This window comes from Bos grunniens, chromosome 16 (genome assembly GCF_055505025.1).
Source record: "Bos grunniens cultivar Pamir isolate PY7600 chromosome 16, Bosgru_T2T1.0, whole genome shotgun sequence".
Lineage (NCBI taxonomy): Eukaryota > Metazoa > Chordata > Mammalia > Artiodactyla > Bovidae > Bos > Bos grunniens.
Window position 1 is genome coordinate 42,154,299 of NC_141180.1, and position 17,936 is coordinate 42,172,234.

Here is a 17,936-nt window from a genome sequence, read left to right on the forward strand (position 1 = left end):
ACCGTCTACTAGGACTCAGACACTTATGCTAAATGCAGGATGTGTTATTTCATTTAGCACTAACAGTAACATTCTGTAGAAGAAATATTTATCCTCATTTCATGAACATAGAGTAGAACTTAGAGAAAAAGAGTGAATTTCCCCAGATTGTTGAGCTAGAAAGTGGCAGTTGTTGTTCACTTGCTAAGTCTTGTCTGACTCTTTCAACCCCATGGACTGTAGTACGCCAGGCTCCTTCCTCCAATATCTCCCAGAGTTTGCTAAAATTCATGTCCATTGAGTTGGTGGGCATGATCATATATGAGCTCAGGTCTGGCTTTGAAGTTCATGTCCTTTTCCTCATATCATGCTGCTCGTGACCTGAGCAATAGTAGGTGCCAAGAAAGCACTTCCTTACCAGATTTCATTGTGAAAAAGACTTACTTAGATGAGTTCTCATCAATGGCTCACTCACTTGTACAATGTGAAAGTGTGATTTTCAGAGGTTAAAAACATAACCTTTTTTGTTTTTGCAGATGTAAACTGTGAACCCATGTCAAAAATTTAATTATCTCATTAATTGGTGAGGGAATCAGTATGTAAAGCTGGTTCAAAGAGCAGTTAAGGAACTGAGTATTTATAGGCAGTTTAATAAAGAAAGGTTAGAATAAATTACTTAGGTTAGAAACAAACTGATTCATGTTTAGCAGGGCATTAGATCATAGCCTTTGGGATTATCTCTTTTGCTAGAGAGGAATCATTTGCATCTTTATTAAACATAAATCTACAAATTACCTTTACAGACTCTGAGTCTGTAATAGTTAATTAGAACATTCAGACTTCTCTTAGAAAATAAAATCATCCTTGAGAGGATTGTTAAATAATGCTTCAGTGTGACATTGAAAGAACAGGCAGATATCATCTTGGCCTTGTTACCTTCTTTTGTGTGATTTTGCTTAAGAAGTGTGAGCAGGAAATTTTTGCTGTATCCTGTGTACCTGTGGTGGTCTAACTTTGTGTGGTACATAGTATGATGACAGGGTTCAGGGCATGCTAGCCCAAAATATGGCATGTAGGCATATTGAATGGGCTTCCCTGGTGGCTCAGATGGTAAAGAATCCACCTGCAATGCTGGAGACCTGAGTTCAGTCTCTGGGTTAGGAAGATCCCCTGGAGGAAGGCATGGCAATACATTCCAGTTTTCTTGCCTGGAGAATCCCCATGGACAGAGGAGCCTGGCGGGCTATATTCCATGAGGTTGCAAAGAGTCGGACACGACTGAGCGACTAAGCATATTGAATATCTTAAGCTGAAAGAGTTTGAGACAACAGTAGGAGCAGAAAAGTCACTATGACACTCACCAGTCTCCATGTGAAAGGTACCCTCCCTGTACCAGAAGGAAGGAAGACATTCTTATCACCAGAAATAGGAAATTTGGGGCTGAGAAATCTTTACAAACAAACCATGTCACACTAACCCTTGCCTTCCCAGTTACATTTTCACCATTTATTACCCCAGCCCAAACCCCCCTGCCTTGTCAAGTCTTCACAAATGCATTGTTTCTTTGTCTAAAAGGTATGAAAGCATCTTGCTCTGGTCACTTCTTTGGATTTTCATTCTTCATTCTTTTGCTCTTTCTCCATTTTTCAGACTTATTGTTTGGAATCACAAAAGCAAATCAACTTCATTATTTATATCATGTTTCATTTTGAATCAAAAAGAAATTTCTCAGTTTGTTTTTGTATCTTATACACTCATACTGAGTCCTAAATGATTTTTAGCTGCTTTCAGAAACCAAATTTCCTCTCAAAAGATGGTTCAGGCTAGGAATTCCCTGGTGGTTTAGTGGTTAGGACTTGTTGCTTTCACCGACAGGGCCAGGGTTTGATCTCTAGTCAGGGAACTAAGATCCCACAAGTTGTGCACTGCAACCAAAACAAAATAATCTCCCCCTCCTCCCTCACACACACAAAAAAAGATTTAGGCTTTAGTATAGTTCAGGCTGTAATTCAACATGTTCCTTCCGAACCACGGATGGAGAGACTGGGCGCCCTCTGCTGATTGGCCCCAGAAAACTGTACTGTGGTTGACTGGTTTTCTGTCTTTCAAGTTAGTGGTGTTCTTAAAGGTTATTGGGAGTGATTTATTTCTCCCACGTGACTCTAAAGAGCTGCCTCTTCCTGTCTTCCTTCTTGGTTACTCCTCTTCTCTGCTTTTGTCTGCTGCCAATGAACCATTACATCTGATTATTTGCCCACCGTTCACTTGCCAGGTACCTGAAAGTTAACTGAAGGTGGCTGAGGGAGGCCGGATTGCCTGGGATGGGTAAAGTGAGGTCAACTGAGTGCAGTGGATTGTGTGAGTGTGATATTTCTGTCCTATAGAGTGAATGGTAGGTGCTCTGATTACCACCTGCATGGAGACTCAGTGTTGACTTGAAGAGCTAGCGTGAGCTCAACGTGGAGAGGGTGTTAGAACTTGTATGCATAAGAGGAGTCCAAGAAAATGTTTTGGGGCTTATTTCCTCTTACGTTGTTATATGTATGTATATTATTAAACTAGAAAATGCAATCTCTGAAGCTTAGTCCTTTCAAAAAAGAGACTTCCCCTACACTTGAAAAATTTCTTTTGGGGGAGATAAATCTTTAGAAATTGTATAACAGAAGTACTTTATTGTAATGCTGAGCTTTGAGCACATTTTATTGTTGAACAAGAGACTTTTACAGCTGGCTTATTTTTGATTTCCTTGAAAGAATTTAGGAAATGTGGTTTGCCTCCTAAAGCTTCTTTAATATTGTCAATTTCATTTAAATTACACTTTTATGTTAAAAATATGAATTATATGATAAGTGATAAAGCTTAAAATGACTTTAATAATATTTCTAAATGTTATGGGACTATGAATCACCCTTGGGACTTGTGTTTCATTGTCAGTCGAGGAGGTGGATGGACCCCTAGCTGCTGCTCTGAGGGTCATCTTACTGCTGCTACTGCGGCTAAGTCGCTTCAGTCGTGTCTGACTATGTGCGACCCCATAGACGGCAGCCCACCGGCTCCCCTGTCCCTGGGATTCTCCAGGCAAGAACAGTGGAGTGGGTTGCCATTTCCTTCTCCAATGCATGAAAGTGAAAAGTGAAAGTGAAGTCGCTCAGTCGTGTCTGACTCGTAGTGACCCCATGGACTGCAGCCCACCAGGCCCCTCCATTCATGGGATTTTCCAGGCAAGAGTACTGGAGTGGGCTGCCATTGCCTTCTCCGGAGGGTCATCTTAGGTCTTTACAATTTCTCCCGTCCTTTCACTGACCATACCCAGGACTGTACTGTGCAGCAGATCACTTCTCCATTGCCAAGGGCTTTATAGTTAATAGATATTGTTTAAGAATCATTAGGACCAGGTGGCCTCTATGCTCTGATAGTTCCCAGTGAGGAAAACCTTCCTTGATGTATTCTGGTACTCAGGAGACTAGTTAACTTGTTCAAAAATCTTAATTTAGGAATGCATGTCCTGTTTCCAGGGGCATATGCTCAGACTCTAGGTAAACTGTAAAATTGTTCCAAGACCCCTTGGTGGTATGGAGTGCAGCTGTGAACGCTTCGGGATCGTTGTCTGCTTGATCCAGATCCCACCCGGTGAGTAAGCTGCCTTGTAATATGTGATCCAGTGAGTACACGGAGCTGTCTACCTCATTTTTCAGTCTCAGGATACCTTCTCGGTTTGGTGGGCACTTTTTGTTCCTTCCATCCTCCAATAACACTGCTCCTATTGGTCAGTTTTAGTTGGTTTTGAAGATCTGGAATTAGGTGCTTCTTTGACCAGGGCTTGTTGTCAATAAAACCCTAGAGACACAATCAACAAGTTATATCAGGAGGTCCACTCCTAATGATGGAGAGTAATTCTTCCTTTGGCATTACTGGCTTGCTGCATCCTGGAAGGTCTGTCTGAGAAGCATGTGAGTGGTGCCACGGCAATGACAGCAATGGACTCAGGTCTTGAGGGGAGAGGGGACACAGGGACACAAGCGGAATTCTCGCTGGAGGGCCCACCAGGTGATCCACACAGCAGAGGCCAGACTCCCTGATTAGGCAACACGGAATAGAGCCAGGCCGTAGTTTTCAAATCCTTTAATTCAGAGAATTAAAAATGTCCTCAAACTCTTCAGCTGTTAATAGTTAATTTATTATGTAAGTAACACCCTATATTGTCTCACTTCATGTTTACTTTTGAGGTAGGTGATATTTCTTGTCACCTCATTTTCCAAATGAGGACACTTGAGGCTCACAGAGGCTAAGTAACTTGATCAAAGCTTCACAGTTAATGGCAGAGCTGGGATTATAATCCAGGTTGAATCCAGTTAGTGCTTTCCATCAGTACCCCTGGCTCCCAGTTGCTGATCAGTTGTATACATTCTGACTGCCACATGGATCGTCTTATAAAATTAGATGTTGGTGGACAGTCCTTGTTCGTTTGCAGAGCTGAAGTAGTCTGAAGTAATTTATCAAGTTGGCAGAAGAAAAGAATGTGGGTGGAAGAGAGACAAGGAATGTCAGCCAGTGAAGCCACTGTTTAGTCATCAAATATTTATTTTGCAGTATTTTTATCAGGCAGTGTTTTAGCTGAACAAGATGATGGTTCCTCTCAAAACACCACCATTTATTTGGAGATGGACACAAAAAGAAAATTACATTAATGTTATAGTAACAACAGAACAATGATGGAGTAGTATGTGAGATGGCAGTCATGAAAAGTGAAAGAAAGTGAAAGTGTTAGTTACTCAGTCATGTGCAACTCTTCTGCAACCCCATGATCTGTAGCCCCCCAGGTTCCTCTGTCCATGGAATTCTCCAGGCAAGAATACCGGAGTGAGTTGCCATGCCCTTCTCCTGGAATCTTCCCAATCCAGGAATTGAACCTGGATCTCCTGCATTGTGAGCAGATTCTTCACCATCTGAGCCACCAGGGAAGCCCAGTCATTATGTAGTGGCAATCAGCTCTGCTCTGGGGACTCAGAGAAGGCTTCACAAAGGGAGATAATCAAGCTTGCCCTAGAAAGACAGGTGTGAATTTGAGTAGCTGGAAAAGGCAACAGCTTATGCCAAAGTGAGGAGGTATGAGTACTAGATGGTAGGATTTTGAAGAGGAGGGGTAGCTACAGCCCAGGATTCTGGTGACCTGGGCAAATGGACTCAGATCAGGAAGAGTCTCCTCTTCAGGGCTAAGGAATTTATTACCTCGAATCCAGGGAGAAACTTTGAAGGATTTTTAAACTGGAAAGCAACATGTCTGCTCTGGATCCTTTCTGGTTGTCCTTCCACACACACTCTCCATCACCTTTGCTCTGCCCTGTGGCCTAGGAGGCTGACCTCCACAGGAAACATCAGTTGGTGTATCGTATCCTAGGAGTGCCACAGCAAAGTGGGTGGCTTATTCTTTCACAGTTCTGGAGGGTAGGATTCTGGAATTGTTGTTGGCAGGGCTTTTTTTCCCTCTGTGGATTTTGAGAGAGAATCTGTTCTGTGTCTCTTTGAGTGTTTGCTTGCTTGGCGACCCTTAGTTTGTAGATGCATCATTCCAACTTCTGCCTGTCTTCACATGGTATTCTCTACTGTGACTGTGTCTCTGTGTCTTTTCCTCTCTCTCTCTATGAAAAAATTATTTGCCTGCACTGAGTCTTAGTTGCAGTATGTGAGATCTTCAGTTGAGGCATATGGAATCTAATTCCCTGACCAGGGATCAAACCTGGGCCCCCTGCATTGGGAGCCTGGAGTCTTAGTCACCACACTGCCAGGAAGTAGCTTTATCCTCTTTTTATAAGGATCCTCTTTTTATATTGGATCTAGCTCACCCTATTTCAGTATGATCTCAACTTATGTACATTTGCAAAGATCTTATTTCCAACTTATGTATATTTGCAATGGCACCCCACTCCAGTATTCTTGCCTGGAAAATCCCATGGATGGAGGAACCTGGTAGGCTACAGTCCATGGGGTCGCAAAGAGTCGGACATGACTGAGCGACTTCACTTTCTTCCTTTCACTTTCTATTTCCAAGTAAGTTACCTGTGGCACCATTCACAGGTACCAGAGGTTAGAACTTGACTATATTTTGGGGGGAATGAATGCAATTAAATCCACAATAGTCAGTAACCTTGCCTTCTGAATTTTGGTTGGGTTAGGCCATTGAGAAACATGGGCAGATCAGAGGGAGGGAAGAACGTAAGATTAGGCAATGAATTTCCCTAGCTCTGTTCTTTTGGGGTCACCATGGACTGCCTTCAGTGGTGAGCTGGAGATCACAGCTCTTGAGAGGTGGTCCTCTCCACATAATCTCACTCTCTTATTCATATTTGTTCTCCCTTTGCCTCATTAGAAAAACTATGGATGGTAAAAGCATCTCACGGTTACTAGTCTGGGAGTATTTCATTCTACTTATGATTTTCCTACACTCTGCTCAAACCATTGGACATAATCTTTACATTAAAGTTTCCACAAATTAGCTAATTTGAGTTCTGTCTTGTCCCTACCAAGATCTTGATGGAAACGATGACAGTATTTTTTATTTTAGAACAACTGCTTAAGTAAAGGAGGCAAGAAAGGAGGTACTGAGACTTGAGAGGAAGATAGAACAATAATTAAGGTAAGAGATGATTAGACCTAAACTTGTATGATAACAGCTATGTTGGAGAGGAGAGGGGAAAAACACAAGATATTTGGGAACAGAATTAATATGACTGGGGACAATCCTCATAACCCATCAGATTTATCCTCACCAAATACTTATTAATTAAGAGGATAACCTGTCCTGTAGTTTTTCTGGCACCAATTTCAAAAAAATTGAAGATTTGTAGATCAGTAGAAGGGAAGCAAGCAGTATAGGTGCCCCCCAGGCTTTCAAATAATGTGACATGGAGGCAGGTTTGAAGGAACCAGGAATGGTTCGAGTTTTTAAGGGTTTCAGTGTCCTGTCCCACTGGGTCAAGATGGCATTTCGGGCTCCATCCCATTTCCCGGGGCCCATGAGGCGATACTGGTAAGGAGTACATGGTCCAAAGAAAACTTCCCATGCTAGTCTGGGATCCTTGATGAACAGGAGTGGGATGTTGGGCTTTACGCCTATGAAGGAAGCGAGGTCATCCATGTAGGAAATGTAGTCAATTTTGTCTGCACCGGGATCTTTCATCAAACCCCTGAGAGGGAAGAAGATGGATCACTTGATTTTCAAGTTATGAGTTTCTCCACCTCCCACCATTTTGTTTCTTTCTATTGGCGTCAAACCAAGTTGGGAATGTTTTCCTGTGTTGGGGAGAAAAAGTAAAAGGAGTTTATTTGCATAGGGTATTTGTGAGTGTAATTAATTTTGTTAAAGGAGATGTCAGAAGAAGATGATGTGAAGAGGAGCTTTAAACAATGTTTCAGGTTCTTGAATTTGATATGAGGGTAAAATCAGATCAGTCCAGATACCACAGTTATTGAACAAATAAACATGATCAGAAAGCATCACATATATAACCACCTGAATTATTTTTATTGATGTTAATTGTGAGTTGAGAGGATCATACTTGGTGTAGCAGAACTGAACATGACACAGATGTGAGTACAGTTGACCCTTGAACAATGAGGGGGTTAGGGGTATCAATCCCCCATATAGTTGAAAATCTAAGTGAAACTTGATTCCCCTCAAACCTAACTACTAATAAATTATTAGTAAACTAAAGGCCATACTGATAGCATAAACAGGTTAACACATATTGTGTATGTTATATGATCCTATGCTGTATTCTTAAAGTGAGAAAAGAAAATGATATTAAGAAAATCATAAGAAAGAGAAAATTTATTTACAGTACCATACTGTACTCATCAATACCATAAGTTTATATTGTCTGTTTATAAGATGAATCATCTATCAGTACCTACATCAATATTGTCTTATATGATACAAAACACTGTAGATGTTATTTGTATTCCTAACACTGGACATCAAAAATGAAAAGATAATGTGAAGAAGAAATTCATATTGATTTACAAGTATAATGAATCATACATTGATAATGAAGAAGCAGTAGCAATATGATTGTTTCATGGAAGCCTAGCCTACATAATAATGAATAATCATTATAAAGTTTTTATGATATATGGTATTATAGTCATATTCATAGTACAGTATTGGAAACATTGTTACATTAAAAAAAACCCACTTACCTGTGCTGATGGACTGTTTCTCCAAATATGAAAGAAAGAGGCGTATTGTATAGTAATATAATTCTTTGAAAGCAAAGTTAGAAACCAATAAGAAAGCTAACACATTATTAATTTTATATTACTGTACATGTCACTCACCTTATGCCTATGTAAGGATGGGCTATCCACTCCCTACAAGTCTCACACATGAAGTTCTATATGATAAATACTTAAGCAGTGATGACGATGATGACACAAAAACTTCTCATTCAGTTCTTGCTGTGCAGGTTTTAGATTTTCACATTAAGACACATATACAACAGATAAATCTATTAACAGTGGGGCATGATGATTATTTACTATTCATCAAGAGGAAGTGGATCATCATAAAGGTCTTTATCCTTGTCATCTTCACATTTAGTAGGCTGAGGAGGAGGAAGATAAGGGGTTGATCTTGCTGTCTCAGGGTGGCAGAGAGGAAAGAGGTGAGGAGGTGGAAGGGGAGGCTGCAGAGACAGGCACATGTGGTGTGACTTTACGGAAATACTTGTGTAACTTTATGGCTGCTGCTGCTGCTGGTAAGTCGCTTCAGTCGTGTCTGACTCTGTGCGACCCCGTAGACGGCAGCCCACCAGGCTCCACCGTCTCTGGGATTCTCCAGGCAAGAACACTGGAGTGGGTTGCCATTTCCTTCTCCAATGCATGAAAGTGAAAAGTGAAAGTGAAGTCGCTCAGTCGTGTCCGACTCTTAGCGACCCCATGGACTGCAGCTCACCAAGCTCCTCCGTCCATGGGATTTTCCAGGCAAGAGTACTGGAGTGGGGTGCCATTGCCTTCTCCAACTTTATGGCAATACACTGTAATTTCTGTCTGACTTTTTTGCTTTTTCACTTCTCTTAAAAATGTTTCTATATGATACCAATTTTTCTTCCATCATTTGCTGTAGTTTCATTGCCTGTATTATAGAAGGGTCCATGCTGTAAAAGAAGTCAAAATCAGTCTTAAATAACTGGAATCCTTTTGCCAGATTGTCTGATGTCAATTTGCTTTCTGGCACTGCTTCTCCTATGTCTTCTTCCTCAGCCTCTTGCCCTGGTTTGGAAGCACTCATCCCCCTATCAAATTGTCTTCTGTTAATTCCTCTGGCGTGGGGTCTATTAGCTCTCAAATTTCTCTAAAATCCTTATCTTGAACTCCAGGAGTTGGTGATGGACAGGGAGGCCTGGCACGCTGCAATTCATGGGGTCGCAAAGAGTCAGACACGACTGAGTGACTGAACTGAACTGAACTGAAACCCTTCACTCCCACCTTTTTCCCCCCCCCCCCCTCCAATATCTACAATCTGTTTCATGATTTCCTTGACTGGTTTTGTTGTAAACCCTGCAAAGTCACACACAACATCTGGACGTAGTTTTCTCCAGCAGGAATTTATTGTTTCAGGCTCGGTGGCTTTCATAGCTTTTTATATAACCACGATGGCATCTTCAAAGGTGTAATCCTTCCAGGCTTTCATAATATTTTCTCTATTGGGATTCTCTACCATAGCACTGACAATCATTTCCATAGAGCACTTCAGATGCTTTGTGTTCTGGGTGGCCAGGGGATTATCCAATATCAAAAGAACTTTTAAAGACAGTCACTTATTGGCAAGGTACTTTCTGATTTTAGGGACAGAGCAGTGAAGGAACTAATCCAGAAAAAGGGTTGTCATTGTCCACGCCTTCTTGTTGTACAATGAAAAGATGGGTAGCTGGTATTTATCTTTTCCCTTCAAGGCTGGGGGGTTAGCAGTTTTACAGTTAAGGGCAGTCGTGACTGTGAACCCCCCCTAGAGAAAGGAATGGCAACCTACTCCAGTATTCTTGTCTGGAGAATTCCATGGATAGAGGAGCCTGGCAGGTGTGTTCAGACACAACTGAACAACTATCATGACCATAAACCCGACTGCATTTACACATGAATGGAGAGTTAGCCTATGCTTTCCTGCCTTAAATTCTCATGCTCAGTTTTCCTCTTTAATAATAAATGTCCTTTGTGGCATTCTGCTATCCGCCATCCCCAGGATAGGGCACTTTTGTCTGCATTAAACACCGTTTCAGGCAGATATCCTTTTTCTCCAGTGACTGTCTTAACGGCATCTTGGAACTCTGTCTGCTTCCTCTTGGTCAACAGAAGCTGCTCCTCCTGTTACCTTGACTTTTTTTAAAGACCCTGCTTTCTAAAATCAGGAAACCATCCTTCTCTAGCATTAAACACTTCTGCACGTTTCTTTTGCTTTCAGTTGTCATATAATGACTTCACTATTTTTCAAATCTATAAAAGTCTATAAGTATGCCTTTCTTATAGCAATCCCGCACACACATAAAAGCTGGATTTTCTTTTTTTGTGTGTGTGTACACGTTTAGTTTTATTGTAACAAAGCAACTTGTACACTTTTAACGTTTAAAACTGAGCATCATCTTTCCTTTCCAGTGAAACAAAAAGAAAAATTTAAAAATAAACAGGAACAAAATTACAATAGAGAATGTCAATTGCAAATAAGATCCTACAGGTTCTGCTGATTCTCCCATCGAGTGGCAGGGCTCAAGTCATCATTAGGAGAGAATTTTATTTTAAAAGTGTCATCTTAAACTGCAAGGATGTCCGTTAAACATCACAATTAAACATGCCAAAGAAGAAGCCATGTTGTCAAAATGCCCACTTAACCCACCCAAACATCTCAAACCCACCCTTTGCTGACCTTCTATAACCCCATTTTTTTAAGTTTTTTTTTTTCTTTTTTTAAACAAGAGAAAGTAGACAGATACATGTTGGTAAATGCTAACTGCATTTTCAACACAAGATAAAAAAGTATTTCAGAAAAAGTGCAAGGTTTTCATGCCTGCTAGCACAGGTACAGTGATGGCTTCACAAATTTTCTTTTTTATAATGGTCCTTATGCTGAATTCATTTATTGTGAAATGACAGGCAACTGTAGCTGCAGACCTCAGTCTATAGTACATGTCAAGCAATTCAGCTTTTTCTTGTAAATTCGGGACTTTTTCCTGCTTCTTGGGAGCACTTCCAGCATCACTCGTGGCACTCTAATGGGTCCCGTGTTGTGATTCAAGGTTTACATTATTGCACTAATCACGATGGAAAATACATGAGGAATGTGAGAGATCACTTTTTACTGTGATACGAAATTTGCTGGAGAGATGAACTGTTCATGCAGGGATGATTAGTGTCATATGACATACTAAGCAGCTAGGTGAAACACCTGGGCTCATCACAATAGCAAAGGAAGGGAGCAATGAAACTACTGCAGTAGTGCTACAGGTAATTTGATGCTGCTATGATTTAACGCTGCATCTTTACACTGTTTGGGCTTCCCACGTGGCTCAGTGGTAAAGAGTCTGCCTGCCAATGCAGAAAACACGGGTTTGACCCCTGGGTTGAGAAGATCCCCAAGAAGAGGAAATGACAACCCACTCCAGTATTCTTGCCGGGATAATCCCATGGACAGAGGAGCCTGGAGGGATGCAGTCTATGGGGTCACAAAGAGTCAGACACGACTGAGTGACTGAGCACACATGCATGCTTTACACTTGTTTATATTTCTCTTGCTTGTGAATGGCACAATGTATGATCTGTGTTTATGTGTGCAAGTTTTGATACATTTTAAATTTTATAATAGATTTTTGTATATTTGTCCTGGTGAGAGACCACAGTGGCCTGTTCTGGGGTGGTTAGAAGCCAGGGTGTGAGAGGGGTCTGGATTCTGAATTTATCTGAAGGTAAGAGTTAACAGTATTTGCTGAGGATGTGAAAGAAAAAGAGGAGAAAAGATCACTCCAAGGTTTTTGACGTTCAACTGCAATAAGTAGCCATTGACCGAGATGGGGAAAGTCTCAGAGTAGCCCATGTGCAGGTGGAGGTTGGTGGTTAGTTTCTAGACATGTTAAATTGGAGATACCGGGACTTCCAGTGGTTAAGAATCTGCCTTGCAAAGCAGGGGGCATGGGTTCAGTCCCTGGTCAGGGAACTAAGATACCACAAGTCACAGAGCAACAAAGCCCACGTGCCACAGCAAAAGATCTCATATGATGCAATGAAGATCCTGTGTGCCACAGTGAAGACCTGAGGCAGCCAAATACATAAATAAAATGTTTTTTAAAAATTTTGAGATACCTATTACCTATCTAAGTGGAGATACCTAGAGGGAGTTGGTTTAGGATTTGGAGTTCCAAGGAGAGATCTGGGTTAGAGACCCAAGTTTGGGAGCCATGAGTACATGATGTCATTTAAAGCCATAGGCCTGGGGAGGTCACCCACTAGTGTTAACAGAAGTAAGAAGAGGTTTGAGAATTAAGGTTGGGGTTCACCAATGTTTAGGAGTGAGGAAGAGGAGACACTTGTAAATATAGAGAAAGAGTAGCCTGAGAAGTAGCAGAACAAAGAGAACAGGGTTTGGGGCCAAGTAAACAAAGGATGGCCATTGTCTAGGGCCAGGTTCTGTGTTCTGCTGACGTGACCTGATGTCCCCACCAGGCACATCATCTAAAGCCAAAAATCAATTTTTTTTGTTGACAGCACTGTGTGGCATGCAGGGATCTCAGTTCCCTGACCAGAGACTGAACTCATGCCCCCTGCAGTGAAAGCATGGAGTCTTAACCACTGGACCACAAATCTAGCTGGTGGAAGAGTTAGCACTAAAAATATATTCTTTTGGCTCATAATGCAATTATTTCTAACCTGCCCCACTGCTTCCCTAGGAGTGGCCTTTATATTGAAAAAAAATGTTTTGTAATGGAATATAATGGTAAATTTTCCCTGTAGCAGGGTATATTTCATACCTTTCTATGAGCTGCTCCTTCTTCATAGCCTCAGCCATCAGTTTTTGAGATGGTGGTATCTTACAGAGTCCTGTGAGAAAAGCCAGAAACATAACCAAAGTCACATGTGGTTCTTCCTTTGAGTTCTCTTCCCCCTCATTTCTGGCCTCCCACTGCTCCGACCTCAGAACATGTGATTGCAGAAGGTTAGAATAGGATTGGGGCTTTCCCAAGGTGGTAAAGAATCTGCTTGCAATGCAGGAGCCGCAAGAGATGTGGGTTTGATCCCTGGGTCGGAAGATTCCCTGGAGGAAGGCATGGCAACCCACTCTGGTATTCTTGCCTGGAGAACTTCATGGACAGAGGAGCCTAGCAGGCTATAGTCCCCAGGGTCACAAAGAGTCAGACACGACTGAGCGACTTAGCACAGCACACAGTACAGAATGGGAATAGAGCACAGAGGATAATTTTCTGGAGGTAAAATCCCTCTCTGAACTCACTTAACCTGGGTACTTATGAATCTACATGAGAAAGCTCTGACTTAGCCCTGGAGTGTACTTGCCACTGGGATCATTGTATCCTGTATAAAGCTGTAAAGACTTAACTTGGTGGTACCTGGTCTCTTGCAGGGTCTCTGGAGATGCATGAAGTCACTACTGTGGTGTGGTCTAATCAAGGTTTGTTTTGTCAGCTTTATCATTCTCATAAGCATTTTTGAGCTCATTATAAAATACTTTAAAAACCCAGGTAATATAATTCAAAAAGACACATGTACCCATGTACCCCAATGTTCACTGCAGCACTATTTACCATAGCTAGGACATGGAAGCAAACTAGATGTCCATTGGCAGATGAATGGATACAGAAGTTGTGGTACATATATACAATGGAATATTACTCAGCCATGAAAAGGAATGACTTTGCATCAGTTCTAGTGAGGTGCATGTGTGCATGCTAAGTTGCTTCAGTCATGTCTGACTCTTGTGACCCTTGGACTGTAGCCCACCAGGCTCCTCTATCCATAGGATTCTCCAGGCAAGAATAGTGGAGTGGATTGCCATGCCTTCCTCCAGGGGGTCATCCCAACCCAGGTGGATGAACCTGAAACCTGTTATACAGAGTGAAGTAAGTCAGAAAGAGAGAAACAAATATCATATATTAAGTCATATATATGGAATCTAGAAAAATGGTACCGATGAAACTATTTTTGGAGTAGGAATAGGGACACATAGAGAACGGAGCTGTGGACACAGCAGGGGAAGAGGGTGGGACGAATTGAGAGAATAGCACTGAAACATATATTACCATATGTAAAATGTAGATTGCTAGTGGGAATTTGCTAGTGGAAACTGGCACTCATCTTGGTGCTCTGTGACAACCTAGAGGGGTGGGATGGGGTTGGGGGGGTGGGAGGGAGGCTCAAGAGGGAGAGAATATACGTATACTTATGGCTGACTCATAGTGTTGTATGGCGGAACCAACACAACATTGTAAAACAATTATTCTCCAATTAAAAAAAAAAATCCCCGCCCCCAAAAAACCCAGGTACTTAAGAGTCTTCTGTGTTTTTAATATAATTGGAAAATGCCATAAAAGCACTTTAATTTGCCTTAAATAAACATTTGGATAGTTTAATAAAAGGCCATGGAATTTTTTGTGTAATACAAATAAATGAGATTCCTAATCACTTTCTCCTCCCTTCACTCCACCTCCCCCCACCACCCCATTAAAATACCATGTCTGTCAATTTAGGAGAACATTTTAAAATATAGTTGATATACACTACATTTGTGCAGCGTGAGAGAAGTCAGTACTACTTGATACTGTATTATATGGTATTTATAAATTGTTGGTGATTTTTATTATTAAGGGCAGAATTCTGCTAAAGGACAAATTATTGGCTCAACTGTGATTATTGTTTATATTTTTACAAATGTAATAATACAAACCCAATTCTTTACAATGCTTACGAATCTAAAACTTGCCCTGGAGAGGTGTGATAACAATAGGAAAAGTAAGAATGACAGCTATCAGTTAATGAGCATTTACTCTGTGCCAAGTACTGTGTTAACTGCTTTGTAGACATTATTCATTTTACAAAACCCTTATGAAAGAGGTTTTATTATTCCCATTTTAACAAAGGGGCTGAGATTTAAAGAGGTTCTTGCAAAGCTTGTGAGTTGGGATTGGACTGGGGTTGGACTCTGGCAACCCTGACTCTGTCGCCTGTGTTCTGACAGTGATAACTGACAGCCGTTAGTGCCCAGTGTCTACAGTTTTTATGGGCATTTCTTAAAAGTCACTATCTTCTGAGACCCCAACTTTATTCACAGGGTATATTACTCTCAATATATTTCTTAAGAGGCAATATAAAACTCTACTGCTAGTGATAAATGGAAAGACAGGAGTAAATAGACTAGACTAGATTTGATTCGACGACAGCAGAATAAAATGGGATCCTGAGTACTTCCTCAGCTACTCTGAGAAGTGTGATTATTCTGTTCTCCAGATTTATCCTATCCACAGAGTCAAATCCTCTTTTTCCACTCACATTAGTGATACAAGCACAGTCACATACAAAATTAATTCTTCATTAAATTTTTTTGGGATATTTTATGGTACTTTAGCTCACATTTGTTGGATTTTAGATAAATTTCAAGGGACTGATTTCAAGACTCAGTTGTTCACATTGGGCTTTAAGTGGAGTCCAGGTACCTTTGAATATTCTTGTGGCCCATCGCGCTTGGAGCTCTGTGCCTGCTAAGATGGATCCTGTAAGGCTGATGAAGCCAATCATAGCTAATGTTGTCTTCTCTAGGTTTGAGGGAAAGACCAGCTTATATAGGAATATCTTCTTTGTACAAAGGGTTTTGAGAGGCTCTTCAAAAAAGGGAAAAGAATATGTGTATCCTGTACTGAAGATCACAACATCGATGTTTTCTTCCACTGTCCCGTCTTCAAAGACAGCAGAGGTTTCTGTAAACTCCTTCACGCTGGTTTTAATAGTGACTGTCCCACAGAGGATACAGGTTGGCAGCTCATCATTCACAATCTTTTTTGGTTTTTTCCTTTGACACAGAGGAGAAAATTATTCACTGTAGCTATATTTATGAGACACTAGCAAATGATTTATTTAGTCAGTTCAAAATAATTATCTGCCAAGTCAAGGGAGTAAATTGACCAATGTCTAATTCAAAGTTGTCTGTTCTTAAGTTGTCACTTGACAGCAAGTGTCAGTTCTCAAGTTGTCATTTGCTGTTTCTATAACAAGTTTTGTTTTCCTGCTCCCAGTAGAAGGCATGTAGAAATTGACTAAACCTATTTTTTCCTGTGGGGTTTAAAATTCTCTCTCTCTTGGAATTAATTTCTGGAGCAATGTCAGGATCAAGTATATGACAATCCATTTGATAATCAGTTTTGGATCTCACATCACCCAACCCTCAAAAGATTGACATTTGGCAAAGAGGAAATTGCAAAAAACTTTTTGAATTAAAAAAATTATATCTATTTACTAATGGATTTTCATAGTGAACATATTTTCATTATGAACATTTTCATATTTTCATTATGAGCATCATTCTACCTAATTGCAGCAGACATGATGTCTATAAAATTTATATATTGAATCATTCATTGTTATTCATTTTTTTCTATAAGTGAAAGCCATCTTACCAAAGAAAAAATTATTTGGGTCAAGCATTTAATAAAAATCACAACTTTATATGCATTGCCAAGGTTTTCTTTTTCCTTGCCAATGTGTAGGTCTATACAGATGTATATTAATATATATAATTCTAGGAATTCCTTTTGGCAATTCATACCTCTAATCATTCAGCCAGTGTGGACATTTATTAAAGGTCAGTGAGAACTGGCCATCTGTACTCACTGGTGCTCTCATTTACTTGTGAATGGTAGCCAACCTGAGAACACTCAAGGCCAATTTAATCCTGATTTTCAAACTGGAAATAAGGATGGAAATAAAGTTTCCATCCTTCATTTTCTTCATTTACTAGTCTGCTACCAGACAGAGAATACTCCTAATTCAAGACCTTCTGTGGTACTGATGGACATTGTCTTAAGAAAATAAGCTTAGAAAAGGATAAACAAAGGCAAAGTCACAATTATTGAACATTTTAAGTTCTGAATTAAAGAGAATGAGAAATATTGATTAAATAACTTTACCATTAATTAAAAATATAATTAAATACCCCTTAGTAATATTTAGTCCGTAATTCGCATGGTCAAATCTTTTATTGAGGTGCCTCTCTTGAATCCACTTCAGAATACAGGAGGGCAGAACTTGTGCAATAAAATTATGGTGTCTTCTTGTAACCATCATATTAAGTGGGTAGCCCCCATCTGAAGAGCGGTTGATAACCCAGGTACCAGTTCTAGTACTGAGAAGTACCTAAAAACAAGGCAAGAAGGCTAAATACATGTACATCATTTTGTAGTATTTTTCTTCAATATATTTCAAATGGTTTTATAACATTCTAGTCTTATAACAACAGAGGACTAGTGAATTTGTACACAGATCTACAAATGACTGGGCTTCCCTGGTGGCTCAGTTGGTAAAGAATCTGCCAGCAATGCAGGAGACCCAGGTTAGATCCCTGGGTCAGGCAGATACCCTGGAGAAGGGAATGGCAGCCTGCTCCAGTGTTCTTGCCTGGAGAATTCCATGGACAAAAGAGCCTGGTGGTCTACAGTCCATGGGGTTGCAAAGAGTAGGACATGACTGAGTGACTAACACTACCTACAAATGACTAGTTATTCCAACCGCTGTCATTGTTTTCATAAATCACTTTGACTAATCTATGTATCAGTTAAATATTCTCATCATGTTTAAAGAATAGTAGATACATGCTGTTTATCTGGCAATTTTTTACATAAATAACATGGAATTTCAAGTGAGTTTTGAGATAGCAATATTAGCTGAATTAAATAAAAATCTACTATTTCCATATC

General features: G+C 40.5%; 1 protein-coding gene and 1 long non-coding RNA gene across 16 annotated transcripts in view; one reads left to right on the forward strand and one right to left on the reverse strand.

Moving 5' to 3' along the window:
• LOC147356703 (uncharacterized) overlaps positions 1-17,936 on the forward strand; it is a 61,480-nt gene that overhangs the window by 25,937 nt on the left and 17,607 nt on the right. The window contains exons 1-3 of one of the 3 annotated variants that reach the window (XR_015143499.1): positions 2,171-2,251; positions 3,495-3,609; positions 13,598-13,645. The exons of the other annotated variants lie outside the window; for them this stretch is intronic. This is a non-coding gene — a long non-coding RNA (uncharacterized LOC147356703). Of the gene's footprint in view, positions 1-2,170; positions 2,252-3,494; positions 3,610-13,597; positions 13,646-17,936 lie in introns of those variants that run through there. 3 annotated transcript variants of the gene reach the window in all.
• The window catches only part of FMO4 (flavin containing dimethylaniline monoxygenase 4), a 38,996-nt gene continuing 25,602 nt past the window's right edge, over positions 4,543-17,936 (reverse strand). For 4 of the 13 annotated variants that reach the window (XR_015143493.1, XM_086344724.1, XM_086344727.1 and 1 more), the window contains 4 exons: positions 17,177-17,376; positions 15,684-16,036; positions 12,990-13,059; positions 4,543-7,163 (listed from right to left, as the gene is read on the reverse strand). Coding sequence is in view for 6 of the 13 variants with exons in the window: in XM_086344724.1 (XP_086200850.1) it covers positions 6,761-7,163; positions 12,990-13,059; positions 15,684-16,036; positions 17,177-17,376 (1,026 nt within the window). In the remaining 7 variants the exon portion in view is untranslated. Of the gene's footprint in view, positions 7,270-12,989; positions 13,060-15,683; positions 16,037-17,150; positions 17,377-17,936 lie in introns of those variants that run through there. The other 9 variants (XR_015143494.1, XM_086344725.1, XR_015143491.1 and 6 more) reach the window with 8 other exon arrangements.